The 19,213-nt window shown below is 44.3% G+C and overlaps 2 protein-coding genes across 2 annotated transcripts; both read left to right on the forward strand.

Annotated features, from left to right (window-relative positions):
* Positions 1–1,164: 1,164 nt before the first annotated feature.
* Positions 1,165–6,977, forward strand: otc (ornithine transcarbamylase). Its single transcript, XM_080535785.1, has 10 exons — positions 1,165–1,292; positions 1,725–1,863; positions 1,967–2,048; positions 2,923–3,010; positions 3,138–3,291; positions 3,453–3,575; positions 3,707–3,760; positions 4,293–4,442; positions 5,832–5,969; positions 6,798–6,977. Exons 1-10 carry the CDS (start codon positions 1,210–1,212, stop codon positions 6,855–6,857), a joined length of 1,071 nt encoding a protein of 356 aa, XP_080391911.1. The 5' UTR covers positions 1,165–1,209; the 3' UTR covers positions 6,858–6,977.
* An 853-nt stretch (positions 6,978–7,830) lies between these two features.
* On the forward strand, positions 7,831–17,394 carry gpr161b (G protein-coupled receptor 161b; the record flags this gene model as incomplete). The annotated part of the gene is made up of 6 exons (XM_080537038.1): positions 7,831–7,911; positions 10,808–11,210; positions 14,488–15,236; positions 15,659–15,766; positions 16,625–16,747; positions 17,096–17,394. Exons 2-6 carry the CDS (start codon positions 10,852–10,854, stop codon positions 17,392–17,394), a joined length of 1,638 nt encoding a protein of 545 aa, XP_080393164.1. The 5' UTR covers positions 7,831–7,911; positions 10,808–10,851.
* Positions 17,395–19,213: the final 1,819 nt, after the last annotated feature.

Raw genomic sequence — 19,213 nt, forward strand, 5'->3', positions numbered from 1 at the left:
TTCATAATATTCACTCATATTGGTACTGTATATTTTGTCGTTTTTGTTGTTGTTTGTCGTCTTGCTGTTGTATGTACTGTAGCTTGTTCAGCATGGCAGAATACCAAGTCATGTTCCTAGTGCACTGCACATGGCAAATAAAGTTGAATTGAATAGGCTAGGTGCACGATCTCACTACTTCCTGAAAGGCTGCTGGCATGAACATATCCTGTCTCACTCTATTGGTTTAATTGATTAATCAGCTGTGCGGTAAACCGTTGGAACACACAGTGCACAGCTGATTAATCAATTAAACCAATAGAGTGAGACAGGATATGTTCATGCAAGGTGCCTTTCAGGAAGTAGTGAGATCGTGCACCTAGCCTATTGAATTGATTGATACAAATGAATACAAATAAAGACATCATTATACATTAAGAGTGATTAAACATAACCTGAGAGTAGCTTGTATGATTTTAATGCATTAAATAGCTCAAGACTGTTAGGGCATGGCATGCACCTGTTATGACAGCAGTGTGTTCAGCCCCACAGGTGATATGCACGGGATGGTCATTCTTCAGCCAGAACCTTCTGGGAACATCATCAGCAAACTGGCTTTTCCCAAAGGTGAAGACTGCACCTGTTTCTGTTGTCCAAAAGAACATCAACAGTCAATAACAGGACTTTAAATGGACTGGTAGTGAGAAGCAGCAACACTGTGCAGCTGAGAGAAGCAGGTAAATCCTGACTACACCCCGGGCTATCAGCTACTTATGGCAGCTTATTTCCCTCGCTGCAAGACAGAAATAGCAATAGGTTAAATAACCACCGATAGCTTTAGGCTTTAGCAATATCAAGTTTTGCTTACAGTCAACATTAAAGTAAACTTGGGGTAAATATATAAGTTATCTTACCAGGTATATCTGCCTCCGTCTGTCCTGTCATCTCATCTCATCTCATCCCAAGGGACAGATGGAGTGTGTGTGTGTGTGTGTGTGTGTGTGTCAGCCTCTAGAATGAATTAATGAAACGTCAGGGGGGCGTAACCGGAAGTAAACACCTTGTGGACAAAACTGTCCACGTGTGTGTGTGTGTGTATTTAGAGCTGAAGCCCCGCCCACCTTGCTGCTCACACACACACACAGTTGTTGCTGGTGTATCATTTACTACTCATGCGACTTGACTTTCTACCATATAGTAATTTCTATAATCGCTAGTTTACTCTCTGTCATGTCAGCCAAAATATTTGCAACAAAGAGTCACATTTTCTTTCGGCTGAAAAGTCTCCAAAGTGTTCATGCGAGGAGGTTTGGGTAAGAGAATCAACCAGAGCAACATTAACACGCGGGACGGCCAAGTGTGGAATGTAATGTATAGCTGCCTTGAGTTATTTTAGATTCAGATTCAGATTCAGATTCAGATAACGTTTATTGCCATTATGCTTGACACATATAGGGATTTGTTTGGGCATTACAGTAGGTGCATTAATGCTATTTATTTTTTATTTTTTACATGTTGTATACATGAACAAAAACAAATGCAAAAACAGGACAACACAGAACAGACAGTACATTCGATAGTGCTATGTATATATATAGAGAGATATATATAAAGTGCAAAGCAGAGTTTTTCAAAGGTCCAGTGCATATTCAGTCCTGGGCAGACTTCGGTAAGTGTCTCTAGTTTCAATGGCAGTGTTTCTTTATTTTTTTTTCCTGTTTGTTTTCCTCGTCATGTCATTGCAGCCTCGCAGCAGCGGCTCTCGGTCCTGTCAACCTCAAGGGTCGGAGTTTTCTGACGCTGAAAGACTTTAGTTCAGATGACATCAAGCATCTCCTCTGGGTGTCAGCAGACCTGAAACAAAGGATCAAACATGACAAACAGGTACAAGTGTCCATGTCAAAACATTCAGTTGAACCTAACCCAAACCATAATAATAGTTGATCTGGGTCAATTGAGGTAACTGTACTGTAATTTCTATTTTCAGTATCTTCCTCTTCTTCAAGGGAAGTCCATTGCCATGATATTTGAGAAGAGGAGCACCCGAACAAGAATGTCCACAGAAACAGGTGCCAGTTTGTGTGTCAGAGTTATGTTGGAGAGAAGCTATGATTTGTTTTCATACCCAACCAATCAATTCTTGTTGCCACATGTTGGATCATGATCTCTGATTTAGGTGTTGGCTCTTTTAGTTGACTGACTACATTGACTGCTGTTGCATCAGTGAAGCTAAAACAGATGAATGGGAGGTGGCAGTTGTTCACCTCACACACGTATCCTGCACTTTTCATGGAGTCACCAAGCTGAATGGCTCAGGGCTTAATGCAGGACACAATAGAACAGCTGACAAGGCAATTTCTCTTTATTTCTGCCTCTTTCTCTCCCTCTCTCAGGATTCCCGCGCTGGTCTTAAAAAGCCTTACAGTCTAAAATCCAGCAATCCAATGTATAAGGCCTAAAAAGGTCCCAAATTCCAGTTATTCGGCCTAAAAATTAGGTGCTGCTAGGTCTTAAAAAAGAGATCCTGCAAGGAAATCAGCCCGACCACATCTATTTACGTGGAAATTAATCAAGCTGGAACCCCCCAAAAAAGCCAATTTGCTTCCTTTTTTGTCTGTATGGCAGTGAAATCCCTAATTTCATCACCTCGAGGATGACAAAATACCATATGGTGTCGCGAATAGGTCTAAAATGATATTCAAAGAGCTCTAAAAAAGGTCTAAAAAGGTCTTAAACTTGACTTGTTGAAACTTGACCCTGCTCCCTTTTTGTATCTTTCTCTCCTCACTATCTTAAGCTAGTTATCCACCAATATTCACAGTCAAAAATCTTGGTAAAATTCAGTTAGGCAAGCTGGAAATCCCATAGAAATGTTGTCTACATATCTGCACACTGAATGTATACGGCTACACAATTGAATCATCCTGTTGGATTGGCCCTTAGGTTTTGCTCTGCTGGGAGGTCACCCCTGCTTCCTGACGTCACAGGACATCCACCTGGGAGTCAACGAGAGCAGCACAGACACAGCCAGGTCAGTCACAACAACTGACACATCATCACTCACAGAACGGGACAACTAACTAGGTCTGTACTGCTGTAGTCTGTTCATTCTAAATGGCAGAATACTATAATTGTGTGTGTGTGTGTGCGTTGAGCAGGGTCCTCTCTGGGCTCTGTGACATAGTCCTGGCAAGGGTGTACAGTCACTCCACACTGGAGGAGCTGGTTAAAGACGCCTCTATCCCCATCATCAACGGTCTTTCGGAACTCTACCACCCCATCCAAATCCTCGCAGACTTTCTCACCTTACAGGTACTGAAGCCTCTAGAGTCTGGAGATAACTTTCCCCCCCCAAATCTGTTTTCCTCAGGTTGTTGATCTAAATGAGAGTGTTTTCTCTCGATGCTTTATCTGGTCAAATATAGTTAAACGATAACGCAAATACCTCATTACAAAAATGTCTACTTCTGCAGGAGCATTATGGGTCACTCAGCGGGCTTACGGTGAGCTGGATAGGGGACGGGAATAATGTCCTCCACTCCTTCATGATGACCGCAGCCAAACTGGGAGTGCATCTAAGAGTTGCCACGCCCAAGGTTTGTCCACACACACACACACACACACACACACACACACACACACACACACACTCTGTACTTTCTTCCTCTCAGTATTTTCTTTCTCTCTCCTCTTTTCTCTCTAACCCATAACACTGCCTCCCCCTCAGGGCTACGGGCCAGACAGCAGCGTCACCCAGGAAGCACAGAGACTCTCTAAACTGGTGAGGACCTCCAGCGCTGTGGAGTCATATTACACAGATGGTTTCTGATCAGCATATTATTACATTGTCGTACACTAATGTCAACACTGATGACTACTGATTCCACTTTTACATCTGTAACATCAACAAATGGTGTTAGTCTGTGTCTATAAGTATAAATATTATATTTCATTTAAATGATCAGAAATACTATCAAGTAGTCTATGCACCGAATAATACAAATGTGCGATACATATCAAAGTACAACTGTGAACTTTATTTAGATAAGATTGTACTTAATAAAGTCAGTTGGCTTTAATTTCGTTTTGGCTTTTCAATGTTTAAATGATTTGCAACTATTTAATTAACTGGTATTTATGTGACACAAAAGGGCAACAGCTTAGTAGTGGACGTAAAAAGGCAGCTTATTTGTGGACGTACTGCAAACAGCTTGTCTGCTCTGTTCTGTGTGTGTGTTCAATAATAAACCAATGTCATTATATTTGTATAACAACTTTCACAAATCAAATGTGTCACATGTGCTGTGCCTAAGCATGGGACCCAGTTGCTCCTGACCTCTGACCCTGTCGAGGCGGCCCGTGGCAGTAACGTCTTGGTGACGGACACCTGGGTCAGCATGGGCCAGGAGGAGGAGAAGAAGAAGAGGATCAAGGACTTCCATGGTTACCAGATCACAATGCAGGTAAATACAACCCCGTTATCAGTGACACCGGTGTGCAGTGCAGTCGTGCGGAGTGGAATGGACACGGGTAGAGACACAGTTACAGCATAACGTGAGCTTAGAATGATAAGGTTCTATCTCCGTTTAGAATGATAAGGTTCTATCTCCGTTTAGGGTCGTTCAGAGATATTGAGCGTCAAAGTTTTTACATTCCATTATGTTTGGTGGGACGGAACCTTTGTATTTTATGAATTACTAACTCAAAAATGTCAACATTTTAAGAATAACACCACACAGTCATTAATAAACACCTAATGGATCAGATTATGTAAAAAACTCAATTTGGACAAAAATTGAGATAGAACCTTATAATTCTAACGTCACGATAAGTCAGTGGTGGTAAACACAAGTGAAATTAAAAAGTATAGACGGGTGTATTGATCATAAATATACGTTTTACATTTTTGACATTTAGCATTTGCCTTTATCCAAAGCGACTTACAGCAAATACATTTGACTAAGTAAGTGAATCTTGTCTATCCACCAGTCATAGCAGGATCAAACCATACAGGCGGAAGGACCAATATACTAATAGATTTAAACAAGTCAATTGAAGGGCTGAATATAATAAGTATTAATTTCTCTACCCTGTGTTGGCGTCTGAGTGACTCTGGTCTGAGTCTCCTGATAGAGGATGATTCCTCTCAGGGGTTTCTTGATGTAAGACAGCTGGTGTTGATCAAAGTGTGTATGATTTGCTTGGGTTGGTGTTGATCACGTTGATTTTGAAACTTAACATGTTCATTCCACTCTCTGACTTTAAACTGTATGTTACAGAGACCTTGAATCATACGTGCAAATGAGCTTAGGTTATCTGCTCACTGTTTCTGTTGTTATTTTATGTTGTATATTGTATGTTTTTATACTGTATGGGGTGTCTTTTTAATTAAGTGCTGCTTTTCCTTGGCCAGGGCTCATTTGAAAAAGAGGCTACTGTCTCAATATGACTACTTTGGTTAAATAAAGGATGAAGATCATCCTCATCCTCACATACAAAGCCCTTCATAGCCTGGCCCCCCCTTACCTGACTGACCTCCTTCTCCCCCACCACCCTACCCGTACCCTCCGATCCTCATCCATTGGTCCCCTCACTGTCCCACCCTCAAAACTCAAAGGCTTCGGTCACCGTGCCTTTTCACGAGCTGCACCCCGCCTCTGGAACTCTCTCCCTCAACCACTCAGAGACTCACCCTCACTCATCACTTTTAAATCCCACCTCAAAACCTACCTGTTCTTCCATGCCTACAGCCTCCCCTACCCCTAGCCATCTCCCCCATCCCGGCCACCCACCATTGAGTTGTTACTATTAACAATTATTATGTCTCTGTCTGTTGGTTCTGTCCACCGCAGACTGGAAGTGTGGCAAATCCAGACTGGACATTCCTACACTGTCTCCCCCGGAAACCGGAGGAAGTGGACGACCAGGTGTTCTACTCGCCCCGCTCGCTGGTCTTTCCAGAGGCTGAGAACAGGAAGTGGACCATCATGGTAAGAAAAGCCAGTGTAGGCGTTGTTATTTAAAAACCAATGTATACTGCTCAAAAAAATGAAGGGAACACTTAATCATCACAGTATAACACCAAGTAAATTAAGCTTCTGGGATATCGATCTGTCCATGTAGGAAGCGTAAACGATTGTTAATCAATTTCACCTGCTTTGGTGAAAATGAAAGAGACAACAGGTGGACAGGAGAGGCAACAGCAAGACAACCCCCCAAAAAGGAAACGGTTTCTCTCTCCTTATCCTTCCTGACAAGATTTTTTTTCTCTAGTGCCCTTGTAGCATGTAGCACTGGTAGCATGAGGCGGTACCTGCAGCCCACTCAGGTTTGCGAAGGGATTTCAGCTCCTCCAGGATGGCACATCCAATATGAAAAATATTGACAAGGTCTTTAAAAAGTCTTAGAAAGGTATTGAAATTAACCTCAAGATTCCTGTATATACCCTGAAGACGAGAGCAGGTTCACACTGAGCACATGTGACAGACGTGAGAGAGTCTGGAGACGAACGTTATGCTGTCTACAACATCATCCAGCATGAGCGGTTTGGTGTGTCAGCGATGGTCTGGGGAGGAGGGATATCCTTGAAGTGTTCCCTTCATTTCCTTGTGCAGTGTAGTTTTTTTATCTTATTTATTAGCACAAGAAAAACTAACAAATATGAGGTGCTTGTAAATCCACTTTACATGCCAATTAACAGTTGTCTTTGTTTTGTAGAGTGCAATCAATGCCTATGCCTTTGTGTCGTTTTTACATCCATGCAGGAGGCTACACATAGTTGCAACTTTGCTCTAACATCTTCCTCTCTTTCTCTCCAGGGTTTGATGGTCTCTCTGCTAACTGACTATATGCCACAGATTCCAATGCCCAAGTTCTGACTCTCGCCCCTTGAGTATAGTCGTTACTCCCATATTAGCTGAAGGTTAACAGTTTCATGCACATTTGCAAGAGGGAGGTTTTTAAAAATGTTTCTTTGTGTTGAGCTTATCAAATGTGAATGCCAAAAAACAGTTTAAATGTTATGATGGAAGTTGTACAGTTGCAGTACAAACAAACAAATAAAGAAAAATGCCTCAGATTAAATCTGTATTTTCTGTATTTTCTTTGCTTTCCCTTTGTGGACCAACGCTTCCCAAAGTGCACGTGCGCCATCAAGTGGCAAGTCTGAGTGACGTTCTTGTCCCTAACCCTTTACTGATTGGCTGGGCATAAACAGTGACGTCGTGTGTGCGCGAAGCTTTCAGTCTACTTAGGTGGTCCTTTAAGTGCTGAGATTGAATTGTTCGTTTTACAACTTTAGTTGTCCATAACATAGGTAACATCTGTGCAGGGCTAACAGGCATTTGATGAAATAAATAATAATGATAACACATCATAACAAAATCAACAATGTGAGGTTTTTATAAAAACAAACATGATTTATGTTACAATTTATCAGTAGATTATGAGTCATTATTAATAAAACCAAGGGTCAGAAATGAATTTGGATTTAACCGACCCATCCCCTGACTCAACCCAGCCACAACCCATTCCGTGAGCTCCCGAGCAGACAGAGCCACCCCACCCCAGACCAGCCCGGACCACCCACAGTGAGAGGGGGGAGACCCGCCGCCAGCCAGGAGGGAGACGAGAGAAGAGAGACGGGGTTGTATGGAAGGGAAGTGAAGTGAAGGGGAGGAGGGGAGGAGGACGCCATTGCACCCTGGAACTGCCCGTCTGGACTGGTTCTTTTTATTTAAATTATCATTATTGGGGGAAAAGGAAAAAGGATTACTGTTCGGTGAAATGGGAATGTATAGTGCTGGATTCGTCAACTACAGTCCCGTTCAACTGATATAGCTACACAGTGCTGCTAAATCAAGGAAGAAACAACTTTGTGTATGTAGGCCTTACTAGTTTCCGAAGAAGATGAAGGACCTAAGCCCTATTCTGGTGAGAAACATTGTTGAAACATTGTTGCCACTGGCGAGGAAATGTAGCTTCTTTTTTTTCTTCCTGGGGGACAATGGAGAAAGTTTCAGCTTAGCTCTGCTCTCTGCAGTTGTTGTCCCTTTCAATAGGAGGTTAACAGTGTTCAGTGTGTTTGACCAGGATATTATTGGTTGAGAAGTGCACGTATCGTTATTTTTGGACAGTTCACGACGGTCTGTGTCAATGAAATTATTTGTGTGTTCTCGGTTATTTAGCTTAACTTTATCTGTAACTTTATCTTTATCCCGCCAGCTACAGGTAGATATAACTAACTATGCGATCTAGCTGACTAACTACATCCAAACAAACGAACAGATTCCAGCTATTTGTCTCGGAAAATACTATACGATCTGTTAAAAAGTAACACATTTTTAGACCAGCAACCATTTTCTTACTTAATTACATTCGGATCCATCTGGAACATGTAGCCAGGGGCGCATACAAAAGTCAGTACGAGCCTGTGAACAATGACAAACATTAACATCTAACATTTAATTTAAGTCTCACAATGTAGGCTTACACAACATATCAGAGCATTTGTATTTGACAATCTATGTAGTTTCCAAAAGTGGAAAAACAAATAAGTAGCACCAAAAAACAAGGTAATGAAAACAAAAACAACATCAGGGGTCATTCAGTGTCATACGTAGACCTGTTCAACACATCGACAATGTTTTAATTCAACATATTTCCATTTAAGTTATTCCCGTGAAATGCACACCAGACATTGGTATTAACTCAAAACTACACAGCTAAAGAAACTACACAGTAAAGAAACTTCTCTCAATACATACAAAGTGATGTGCAATAAAGGGGAATGTCACAGGAAAGAAGTATTGAACACGCTAACTGGAATGTGGTTCATATTTGGTGGAGAAGCCTTTGTTTCTAATGACAGCTTCAAGACACTTCCTGTACAAACAAACTCATCTCTCACAGTGATCAGGTGGGATTCTGGGTCATTCGTCAACACAGGGGGGGGTTGGTGAACCAACTTGCCTGTTGGTGAATATTGATCTTCTATTCCTTCCACAAATGTTCTATTGGATTTAAGTCTGGTGATTGACTAGGCCAGTCCCAACAACTTTATTTTCTTCCCCTTGAACCAATTGAGAGTCTATGTTGGATGGTTGTCCTGTTGGAAGATCCACCCGCCTCTCATCCTCATCATCCTGGTGGATGGCAACAGATTCTTCTCAAGAAGTTACCAGAACAACAAGGCTCCATTCATCTTTCCTTCGATAATTTGGATTCCACCAGTCCACCATGTGAAGAGAAACAGCCCAATACCATGATGCTTCCACCTCCAAGCTTCACTGTTAGTATGGTATTTTTAGGATCATACGCAGAGCCATTTCTCCTCCAAATATGGTAAATGGTAAATGGTAAATGGATTGCACTTATATAGCGCCTTTTTTGCTGCTCCAAAGCTGCTCCAAGGTTCTTTACAACGGCCTCTCATTCACCCATTCACACACACATTCACACACCAATGGCGGTAAGCTGCCATGCAAGGCGCTGGCCCGCTCACTGGGAGCAATTTTGGGGTTCAGTGTCTTGCCCAAGGACACTTCGACATGTGGCCAGCCGGGGCTCGAACCACCGATCTGCCGACCTTGCGATCATTAGACGGCGACTCTACCTCCTGCGCCACAGCCGCCCCCCAAATATGGCATGTTGTATTGTTGCCGAAAAGTAAAATTTTTGTCTGTTCTGACCAGATTCATCCCGGTAATCTACAGGCTTCACCAGCGCTCTGAAGCTGAAACTTTAAACAAGCTTCAACAGCCTTTTCTTCAGTAATGGAGTCTTCCGGGGTGATGGCGAATGGAGGCCGTGGTGGTGGAGGAGGAGTGCATTGCCTATTGTTTTCTTTGTGACAGCTGTGCTCTGCTCGAGTGGTCCTTGGCTTTTGGGCTACTCTTCTGACTAACCTTCTGACTGCGCGGTCAGAAACCTTGTGAGGAGCTCCTGTCTGTGTGTGGCCGGTTGATGTTCCTTCCACTTGCTCATAATGGCCCCAATGGTGCTTATTTAGAGACATTTAGGAGTTGAGAAATGTGTCAGTAACCAGTGCCATTACTATGCTGCTCAATAATCGTGTTGTTTAGGTCTTGGAGGGGAAGGGAGAGCTCTTGGCCTCTACCCATCATGTTTCTTGCAGCAAAGCTTGGTGACATAATTAGTTTACTTGCATTCAGAGGTGGGAAACTCTTCTTCAAAGAGTGGAAGTACTTACCCACCCACATGCACCAACCCAGCTGATTCTAATTAGCACAGGTAGGAGAACTCATTAGTGCCATAAGCTGGTTTAGTGTTTTATTGTACTGTGTTACTGTGCAATACCTTTTTCCTGTGTCATTCCACTTTATTGCACATAGTCTTTTTTGGATTGGAATATTCCAATTTCTTTTAGCTGTGTAATTGTATTGAGTTAATGTCTGGCCTAAATTTCATGTGAATAGCTACAATGGAAATAATGTTGAATTAAATTCTTAGATATACCTATTACCTTCATGCTGGACACTTTATATATTCTCTGCAGGGTTAGCACTCTTACAGCAACATAGGCATAATCAAGCAACTTTACAGGCTCAAACAATGTTCACATTTCTATTACTACAGGACTAGATGGGCCTAGCTATATCATGAGAAAAAACAAAGATCTCCTTGCATGAGACACTTTTACAGAATGTAGCCTAGTACATTATAACTGCACAATCTCTTGAGTGACTCAGAATGTCCACCCTGTTGCGGGGACCGACCCTCCTATCCTGTTGACACCTAATCGGCTAGTTAGTAGTACTGTAAACAGCCTGTTCTAACTAACCCTGTTCTCTCTCTCTCTCCCCGCCAGTCCCCTAGTATGCCCCTTCCTCTCTGGCACCCCAGCCTCTCACCATGAATGCCAGCGTGAATGGCACTACCCCGGGGAATGCCACCGGAGACAGCGGGGGGGGTCCGGTGGTGCTGGAGTCCGTCTTCATCGTGACCATCGCCCTCCTCGCGTGCTTGGGGAACCTCCTGATTGTGGTGACCCTCTACCGCAGGCCCTACCTCCTCACGCCCAGCAACAAGTTCGTGTTCAGCCTGACACTGTCCAACCTGCTGCTGTCGGTCCTGGTGCTACCGTTCGTGGCGGTGAGCTCGGCGAGGAGGGAGTGGGTGTTCGGAGTCGTGTGGTGCAACTTCACGGCCTTGCTCTACCTGCTCATCAGCTCTGCCAGCATGCTCACCCTGGGTGCTATCGCCATCGACAGGTCAGTGGCATACTTGTTTTTAATGCGTTGATGGTTAGGTTATTGGTCAACCGTCCGTTGTCCTGTAGAGATGTGGACCATATATGGGCATTCCCTGATTTCGATGTCTGACACAGATACTTAGATTTAGATGGATTCTCCATTGTGGTGTTGAAAGTGTGATTTAGTTCAGCCAGGACTAGCTTAATGTAAAGTGCTCCGGTACCTAGGCTACACTGGTAAAGGTTGTCTGGTGGATTGGTAGAGGGATGAGGTTGTGGTTGGATGGGAAAGGGATGCTTTAAAAGGCTGCTGCTGTTGGTGTACACGTATAGGGATATGAACATAAGGAGTATGAACACAAGTGGTGTAGGGCTGCAACTAACGATTATTTTGGTAGTCGACTAATCTGTCGATTATTTTTGCGATTAGTCGTGTGGCTTTTCGCTGCGCGTAAATGGCGACGCAGAAGCATAAATCCGGCTTAACTAGCTATCTAACCTAACGTTACGCCAAGCTACAGCTGCTCACAGAGCTAGTTGATTGGCTAGCTAGCATTGCTGGCTAGACTACAGACAGCTCACGTTAGTAGGCTACGCTTGGCGCTGTTTATCTTACAGACAGCTCGCTGGTGGACTCAACATAATTGAAATAGCATTCACTTATCAAGCATCATTCATGATCATCCACCATGACTACCTGGTATTTTAATAGCGACCACCCCTCACTTCATTTCATCTCGCGTTCTCCTGGCTTCAACATGGAAAACCCCTGCTACGTAACGTTACATACAAGCGCCTCTGTCTGTCACACGCGTGCCACAGGGCAAATAAATTAATAGCACAAACGCTCATAGCATGTACAGCCCTGTCCATGAGACGTTGTTTTCCAACATGTAACAGTAAAGCTAACATAAACATTACGACCCTAACAATATAACGTTAGCTAAAACTTACCCAGCTGATTCTTGCATGGCTCCCGTAAAAAAAAAAAAAAAACTTTATTTTTATTTTTTTATATATATATACGATTAGTCGACACTAAAATTCCACGTCGACGAGTTTTTATAATCGACGTCGTCGATTATGTCGACTAATCGTTGCAGCCCTAAAGTGGTGTGACTGACCCTGCTGTGGTGTGGTGTTGTGTGACTCAAGTGCAGGAACATAATGAGATTAGTAAACAGAAGAGGATAAACTGTAAACAGAAGATTATTGCATAAGATTACTACAACGTCCTAAAGCTGATTATGTGGATACTACACTTTTGCTTTTTTCATGAAAATAATATAGCCTACACATACCGTATTTTCCGGACTATAAGTCGCGGTTTTTTTCATACTTTGGCTGGTCCTGCGACTTATAGTCAGGTGCGACTTATATATCAATAATTCATAATCTCTGACTGACATGAACTGACATACGGTAATCTCTGACTGACATGAACCAAGGAGTAAATCCGCTAGCGCCTCATACACGATAGAATAGCCATTATACTTGACAATGTGGACATTAAACACGACAATGTGGACATTAAACATGATGTTATGGACCTTATACACAATGTTATGGACGTTAGAAACGATATTAAAGTCATTTATTCCTTCCAGAGGCTGTTTAACGTTGCAATGTTGTACCCGCGAGTAGCATTTTGCTACTTCCGGTAGCGCTTCATACGCGATAGAATAGCCATTATACTCGACAATGTGGACATTAAACACGACAATGTGGACATTAAACATGATGTTATGGACCTTATACACAATGTTATGGACGTTAGAAACGATATTAAAGTCATTTATTCCTTCCAGAGGCTGTTTAACGTTGCAATGTTGTACCCGCGAGTAGCATTTTGCAACTTCCGGTAGCGCTTCATACGCGATAGAATAGCCATTATACTCGACAATGTGGACATTAAACACGACAATGTGGACATTAAACATGATGTTATGGACCTTATACACAATGTTATGGACGTTAGAAACGATATTAAAGTCATTTATTCCTTCCAGAGGCTGTTTAACGTTGCAATGTTGTACCCGCGAGTAGCATTTTGCTACTTCCGGTAGCGCTTCATACGCGATAGAATAGCCATTATACTCGACAATGTGGACATTAAACACGACAATGTGGACATTAAACATGATGTTATGGACCTTATACACAATGTTATGGACGTTAGAAACGATATTAAAGTCATTTATTACCTTTTAGAGGCTGTTCAAAGTTTCATTTTTCCTCCGCGACGCCATGTTGTTAGCCCCGCGCTAGCTAGCGGACTTTACACTCGATAATACAAGTATTCCTTAACCTTTCAGAAGAAGTTTCAACGTGAATTATGTCCTTCCTGGGCTTACAAATCCTCTCATGTCTCTTCACAGTGCCAGACTAGAGTCAAGCTCAACAGGGTCTTCTTTCCCCGCTGATTCCGCCAAGCCCGTTCCCTTGAACCATGCGACTTATAGTCCAGTGCGACTTATATGTGTTTTTTTCCTCTTCATGGCCCATTTTTGGCCTGCTGCGACTTATACTCGGGTGCGACTTATAGTCCGGAAAATACGGTACATAGAATTGAGACGCTTTCGCTTTCAAGTCCCTCCAATCATCTGACCCTATAGCCTTTGAAGAGAGAACATTCACAGAGCAGCTATGAAATGTTTAGCTGCTTGGAATTAACATTGAAAGCTCCTTTGTCTGGGTAGTGTTGTTGTTGTTCTCCTCGTGAGAGGTCGTAAGGGACTGTGAAAGGTAGGTGATGAGTGCAAACAGGGCCGGTCCTAGGCATAGTCGAACTAGGCGGTCGCCTAGGGCACCAAATGCCTGGGGGTCGCCAAATGGCAAATGCCCCCCCAAAAAACTAATATATAAAATAATGTTGTCTCTATGAATTTCATGACTCTATGAAAATATGTCTCAGCCTGTCTTGAAACCATTCATATTTTTACTGTTGAATGTGTGGGTGGTGATGAGGCAGTACTGGTAGCTTAATGTGGTGGTGGTGGTGGTGGTGGTGGCGCCCCTAAAATTTGGGGGGAGGAGGGGGGCATCAAATCATACTCTCGCCTAAGGCACCTAAATGCCTAGGACCGGCCCTGAGTGCCAACGTCTGCTCTATATCTCTTGAAGTGCTATAAGTGATTCCTCCACTTACCTCTGAGGAATTCAGATGACTTAGATGACTATTAACGCTTGTTTCTGTCTCTGTTGCCGCCCGGCCCTCACTGTAAAAAGCTCTCACTGTAATCCTTTCAGGGTAACAAAGCTAAAGGCTCATTGCGATTCCTCTGCATGCCCAATAGGTACTACGCAGTGCTGTACCCTATGATCTACCCCATGAAGATAACGGGCAACCGGGCCGTGGTGGCCATCACCTACGTGTGGCTGCACTCCCTGGTGGGCTGCCTGCCCCCTCTCTTCGGCTGGTCCTCCTTCGAGTTCGACCGCTACAAGTGGACCTGCGTGGTCGCCTGGCACCGCGAGCCCGGCTACACGGCCTTCTGGGTCACCTGGTGCAGCCTCCCGCCGCTCCTCGCCATGCTGGGCTGCTACGGCGTCATCTTCCGTGTTGCCCGCCTCAAGGCCCGGAAGGTGCACTGCGGGACGGTGGTGGTGTCGTCGGCGCCGGACGCCTCCTCCTCCTCCTCCTCGGGCGGCGCCCAGAAGAACGGCGGAACTCGCAAGAACTCCAGCACCTCCACGTCGTCCAACGGCAGCCGGCGGAGCTTGGTGTACGCGGGGAGCCAGTGCAAGGCCTTCGTCACCATCCTGGTGGTGATCGGCACGTTCCTGGTGACCTGGGGGCCGTACGTGGGGGTGGTGTGCACCGAGGCCATATGGGGCCAGGGCAGCGTGCCCCAGGGGCTGGAGACTCTAGTGGCCTGGCTGTCCTTCTGCAGCGCGGTGTGCCATCCTCTCATCTACGGCCTGTGGAACAAGACGGTCAGGAAAGAGCTGCTGGGGATGTGCTTCGGAGACCGCTACTACAGGGAGTCCTTCGCCACCCGGCACAGGACGTCCCGCCTCTTCAGCATTTCGAACCGAATCACAGGTGAGTGGGGATTGGGGAAGGATCTATTCTATTCCCTATTCTATTGTTTCCTTAATCAAAGGACAGTACTTAGGCTAGACTGTAATAGGATTGGTAGAGGGATGAGGTTGTGGTTGGATGGGTGGGTATGCTTTAAAAGGCTGCTGCTGTTGGTGTACACGTATAGGGATATGAAGATAATGTGCTACATCTACTGGGTAGTTGGTGCTGTGGTGTTGTTATGTGGTGTGGTGTGACTGACTGTGGTGTGGTGTGGTGATGTGTGACTGACCTTGCTGTTCTGTTGTGTGGTGTGACTGACCCTGCTGTTGTGTGACTGACCTTGCTGTTCTGTTGTGTGGTGTGACTGACCCTGCTGTTGTGTGAATGACCTTGCTGTTCTGTTGTGTGGTGTGACTGACCCTGCTCTTGTGTCCCTGCAGACCTGGGCATGTCCCCCCACCTCACTGCCATGCTAGTGGGGGGAGGGCAGCTGCTGGCCCCTGGGAGCAGCACAGGAGACACCGGTTTCAGCTTCACTCAGGACTCATGTAAGTGTTTCACACTTCTGACCAGGTTCAGTTACTCAGTAGGTAGCCTCTTTTGAAGTAATGTATTATCTACAACAGCACAATTTCTAGCTTTCTGAAATCGCTGTTATTACACTCCATCATTTGAGTGTCAAGTCTGGTAGGAAGGAAGGAAGGAAGGAAGGCAGGAAGGAAGGCAGGAAGGAAGGAAGGCAGGAAGGAAGGCAGGAAGGAAGGAAGGCAGGAAGGAAGGAAGGAAGGAAGGAAGGATGGATGGATGGATGGATGGATGGATGGATGGATGGATGGATGGATGGATGGATGGATGGATGGATGTGTTTTCAGAGTATTCAAACAGGGTGTCCTGCTAGTTCTGATTTTAAACATTTTAAACATGTTCAGGCCCCTCAGGGCCTCGACACTGTATTTTCCTACATTGTAATGACATCCCCCAGCTGTGGTCTGATGGTCTGCCCAGATTCCTGCATCACAGCTCATGTCTTGGCAGCGGGGTGATGATGGAGGTGGATGATGTGTGTGTTGTCACAAGTGAAATATGTTTGTTGCTCCCTATTGACCCAGACAGTAGATGATGTCATCATCACAGAGGCTTTCATACTGTGTGTTATGGTTGGTCGGGTCGTCCTTTACCCCACTACCACCACCGCCACCGCCAACTTAATTACGACCGCTTCTTGGTCATGTTTGGAACAGTGCATTTTTGAGGCTATAGTGTAAGTACATTAAGGTTTTGCTGTTGTTGTTGACGCAAACCTCCACGGACGGTGTTTGTTTTTTTCCATGAGTGTGGTGATGATGATTATGTTGCGCAAACAGAATAACCCCTTATTTGTTATGCCCTGTCTGCCCCCCATGCAGGTACAGACGTGATGGTGCTAGATAACTTCTCCACCGACGGCTCCTCCCTCCACGGGAACCTGTCTGGGAACAAGAGGCGGAGCTCGGTCACTTTTGAAGACCAGGTGGAGCAGCATTCCAAAGGTACCTATCCGTTCTCACCTGGGGCGAGGGAGGGGGGGGGCTTCAGCTATTACAAAGGGATCCTGGGAGTCACATTAATGTGAGAAGGGGGTTCATGCACGGTCACCTTCATCACTTCCTCTTTCTGACAGACTTGTGAGAGTGTCCCTGATTGCAAGAAGAAGGCAATTAGCAGAAGACTTCCTCCTCCCATTCACTTTGGGAGATGTATGTTGTTAAAGAAATAAAACCGACTACTATAATCCCAGGATGATCACTGTTGTTTTTAAGAGGTATTCTGCCATCTCTTCATGAATATTCATGGTGATTTTATTAGTGCTTCTTCTGTTCCTTTTCCTTTCTTCTCAGCTGAAAGCACCATCCCAGCTACTGTCCATGTCCAGGCAGAGATCCACAAGTCTCTGGACAGCTTTGCCTCTTGCTTGGCGAAGGCCATCGAGAGCGACGCCAAGCTCATGCTGTTCGGGGAGGGGGACACACCTTTAGCGGGGGTGCTGTTCCTGGCCCGGGCGGCACCAAGGGCGCCACGATACCAGGATGGACAACGACTGAGGCTGCAGAGCATCGACGAGGGGATAGTGAACGATGACAGAGACAACGAACAGAGGGATGAGGAGGAGGAGGAGGAGAAGGAGTTGATGGCCTGAACAGAGGGATGAGGAGGAGGAGGAGAAGGAGTTGATAGCCTGAACACTTCACGTCATTCTCTTGTTTTTGTAGCAACAAATCTATTTAAACCTCCTCTGGTTTTGTTTACTACCCAAATATTTTGACATGGATCTCGGGCGAGCTAGAGTACAACACAATGAGTTCACCTTCTCACCTGTGAAGTACTCAAGAGGGACATCATGCCAGTGTATTTGGTGTGTGTCATGAATTATATTATGTGTACACACCTCTGATCAAATAAGAAGCCTTAACTACTGTATCTTAATTATTGAATCTTTACATTTCCACAGAAAAAAGTGTGCTTACTCATACGATCATCATAAGAAATGTTTTTTTTTTGTAATCCTCTTGTTAATTTTATTTACTATGAAAGACATGTGTCTCTTTAGTGTGTTGTGTAGTACGTGTCAGGTGCTCACAGGAAGCAGAGTCCCTGGTTGTCAGTGTCTCCAAAAGCCGTTGGAGCGTAAGGACCAACGTGATACTTCCCAACATTTCACACTGCATGTGATAACATGCCCTAGATGGACATATGAATGCACTTGAATATGCAGTAGTACCCAGAGTATGAATCCGTCCTTTGAAGCTTGGTTGGATAGAGTTGAGTGATGTATGTTTATGTCAGTATTACTCTACATGGGTCCAGGAAGAGGGTGATCAGCAGGCTCTTTAGGACTATGGTATGGTCTAGGATTAACATGTAAAGTCAAGCACATAACGGTACACAAAGCCACTAGCGGATTGGAGAAATCCTGGTACGTGGTTACTCCCAAGTCCCTGCCGTAGAAGACACCACACCATATTCACAAACTTCCTGATCATTGTATTGTACAACACACATGTTAATTTAGTAGTCACTTTAGTAGATCAGCAGTCTCATCCTGAGAACTGCTGTGGGACGGATACTGCCTGCTAATGTGGGTGGTTGTTGTTGGTATGTTTTACCTCAGAGTGTTGTGTGTCAGAACTGTCTTCAGTTTGGTACGACATCGTAAGACCAAACAATACCCCAGGAACTAGGGTAAACGTTTGATTTCCACTATGACATTTTGTATTAAACAGTTTTTTTTTTACATACCAGAAGCTTACTGTTTTAATTTGCTAAAAAGAAATGTTTGTATTATAAAATGGTGGCTGTGAAATGAGTCAGTGAACCATGAACTCTCCATGGTAAGAGGCTTACTGTACCATAGCACAGACTACACTACGGCACCGTTGAAGAGTTCAATCACTTAAATGTCAATATGAGATTGTTTAATAATGCCAACTTGTTTTAAAGAATGAGGCCTGCCTTGCAATCCCTACAACCCTGAATAGCAGTGTGTGTAGATAACCCTTAAGGTAGTGTTTGGCATTTTGTGATAATCTGAGGTCATAGCTTTGCCTAGCAGCTACCAAAACAGAGACCACCTGTGTGAAATTCAGGACCCCCTACCGGGTTGTGTAGACATTTTCAAATTTGGGAACTTAGCAGTGAACTCACCTCTCTACATTCTGAGTAAGTAAGATTATTTGGTTAAGCTTGGACTACTGATAAGTGGAAAACTGTCTTGTTTATTAGTGATAGTGTGATAGCAGTCTGTTTTAAAAAAACAAAGGCTTCAGAGTAATTCTAGTGAAACCACTAGTTTCTGGACCCAAGTAGGTGCTAATTTGCAAGTAGGAGGAGACTTCTATCTCCCCTATATATTGGATAGTCCAGGGGGCTTTGTCTCAGGACCAATGTCATTCTGGTGCATTCTGGGATGAAAGTTTGTTTAGTCTGTCCCAGACCCTTCTGCCCAAATGGGTGAAAGT

The sequence above is a fragment of the Nansenia antarctica genome, assembly GCF_963989245.1.
Source record: "Nansenia antarctica genome assembly, chromosome: 7".
Classification (NCBI taxonomy): domain Eukaryota; kingdom Metazoa; phylum Chordata; class Actinopteri; order Argentiniformes; family Microstomatidae; genus Nansenia; species Nansenia antarctica.

Coding starts and splice junctions, on each gene's coding strand:
- otc (XM_080535785.1), top strand. CDS start 1,210: ATGTCAGCCAAAATATTTGCAACAAAGAGTCACATTTTCTTTCGGCTG. Junction 3,011..3,137: donor AGCAGCACAGACACAGCCAG/GTCAGTCACAAC, acceptor TGCGTTGAGCAG/GGTCCTCTCTGGGCTCTGTG. Junction 3,761..4,292: donor CACAGAGACTCTCTAAACTG/GTGAGGACCTCC, acceptor GCTGTGCCTAAG/CATGGGACCCAGTTGCTCCT.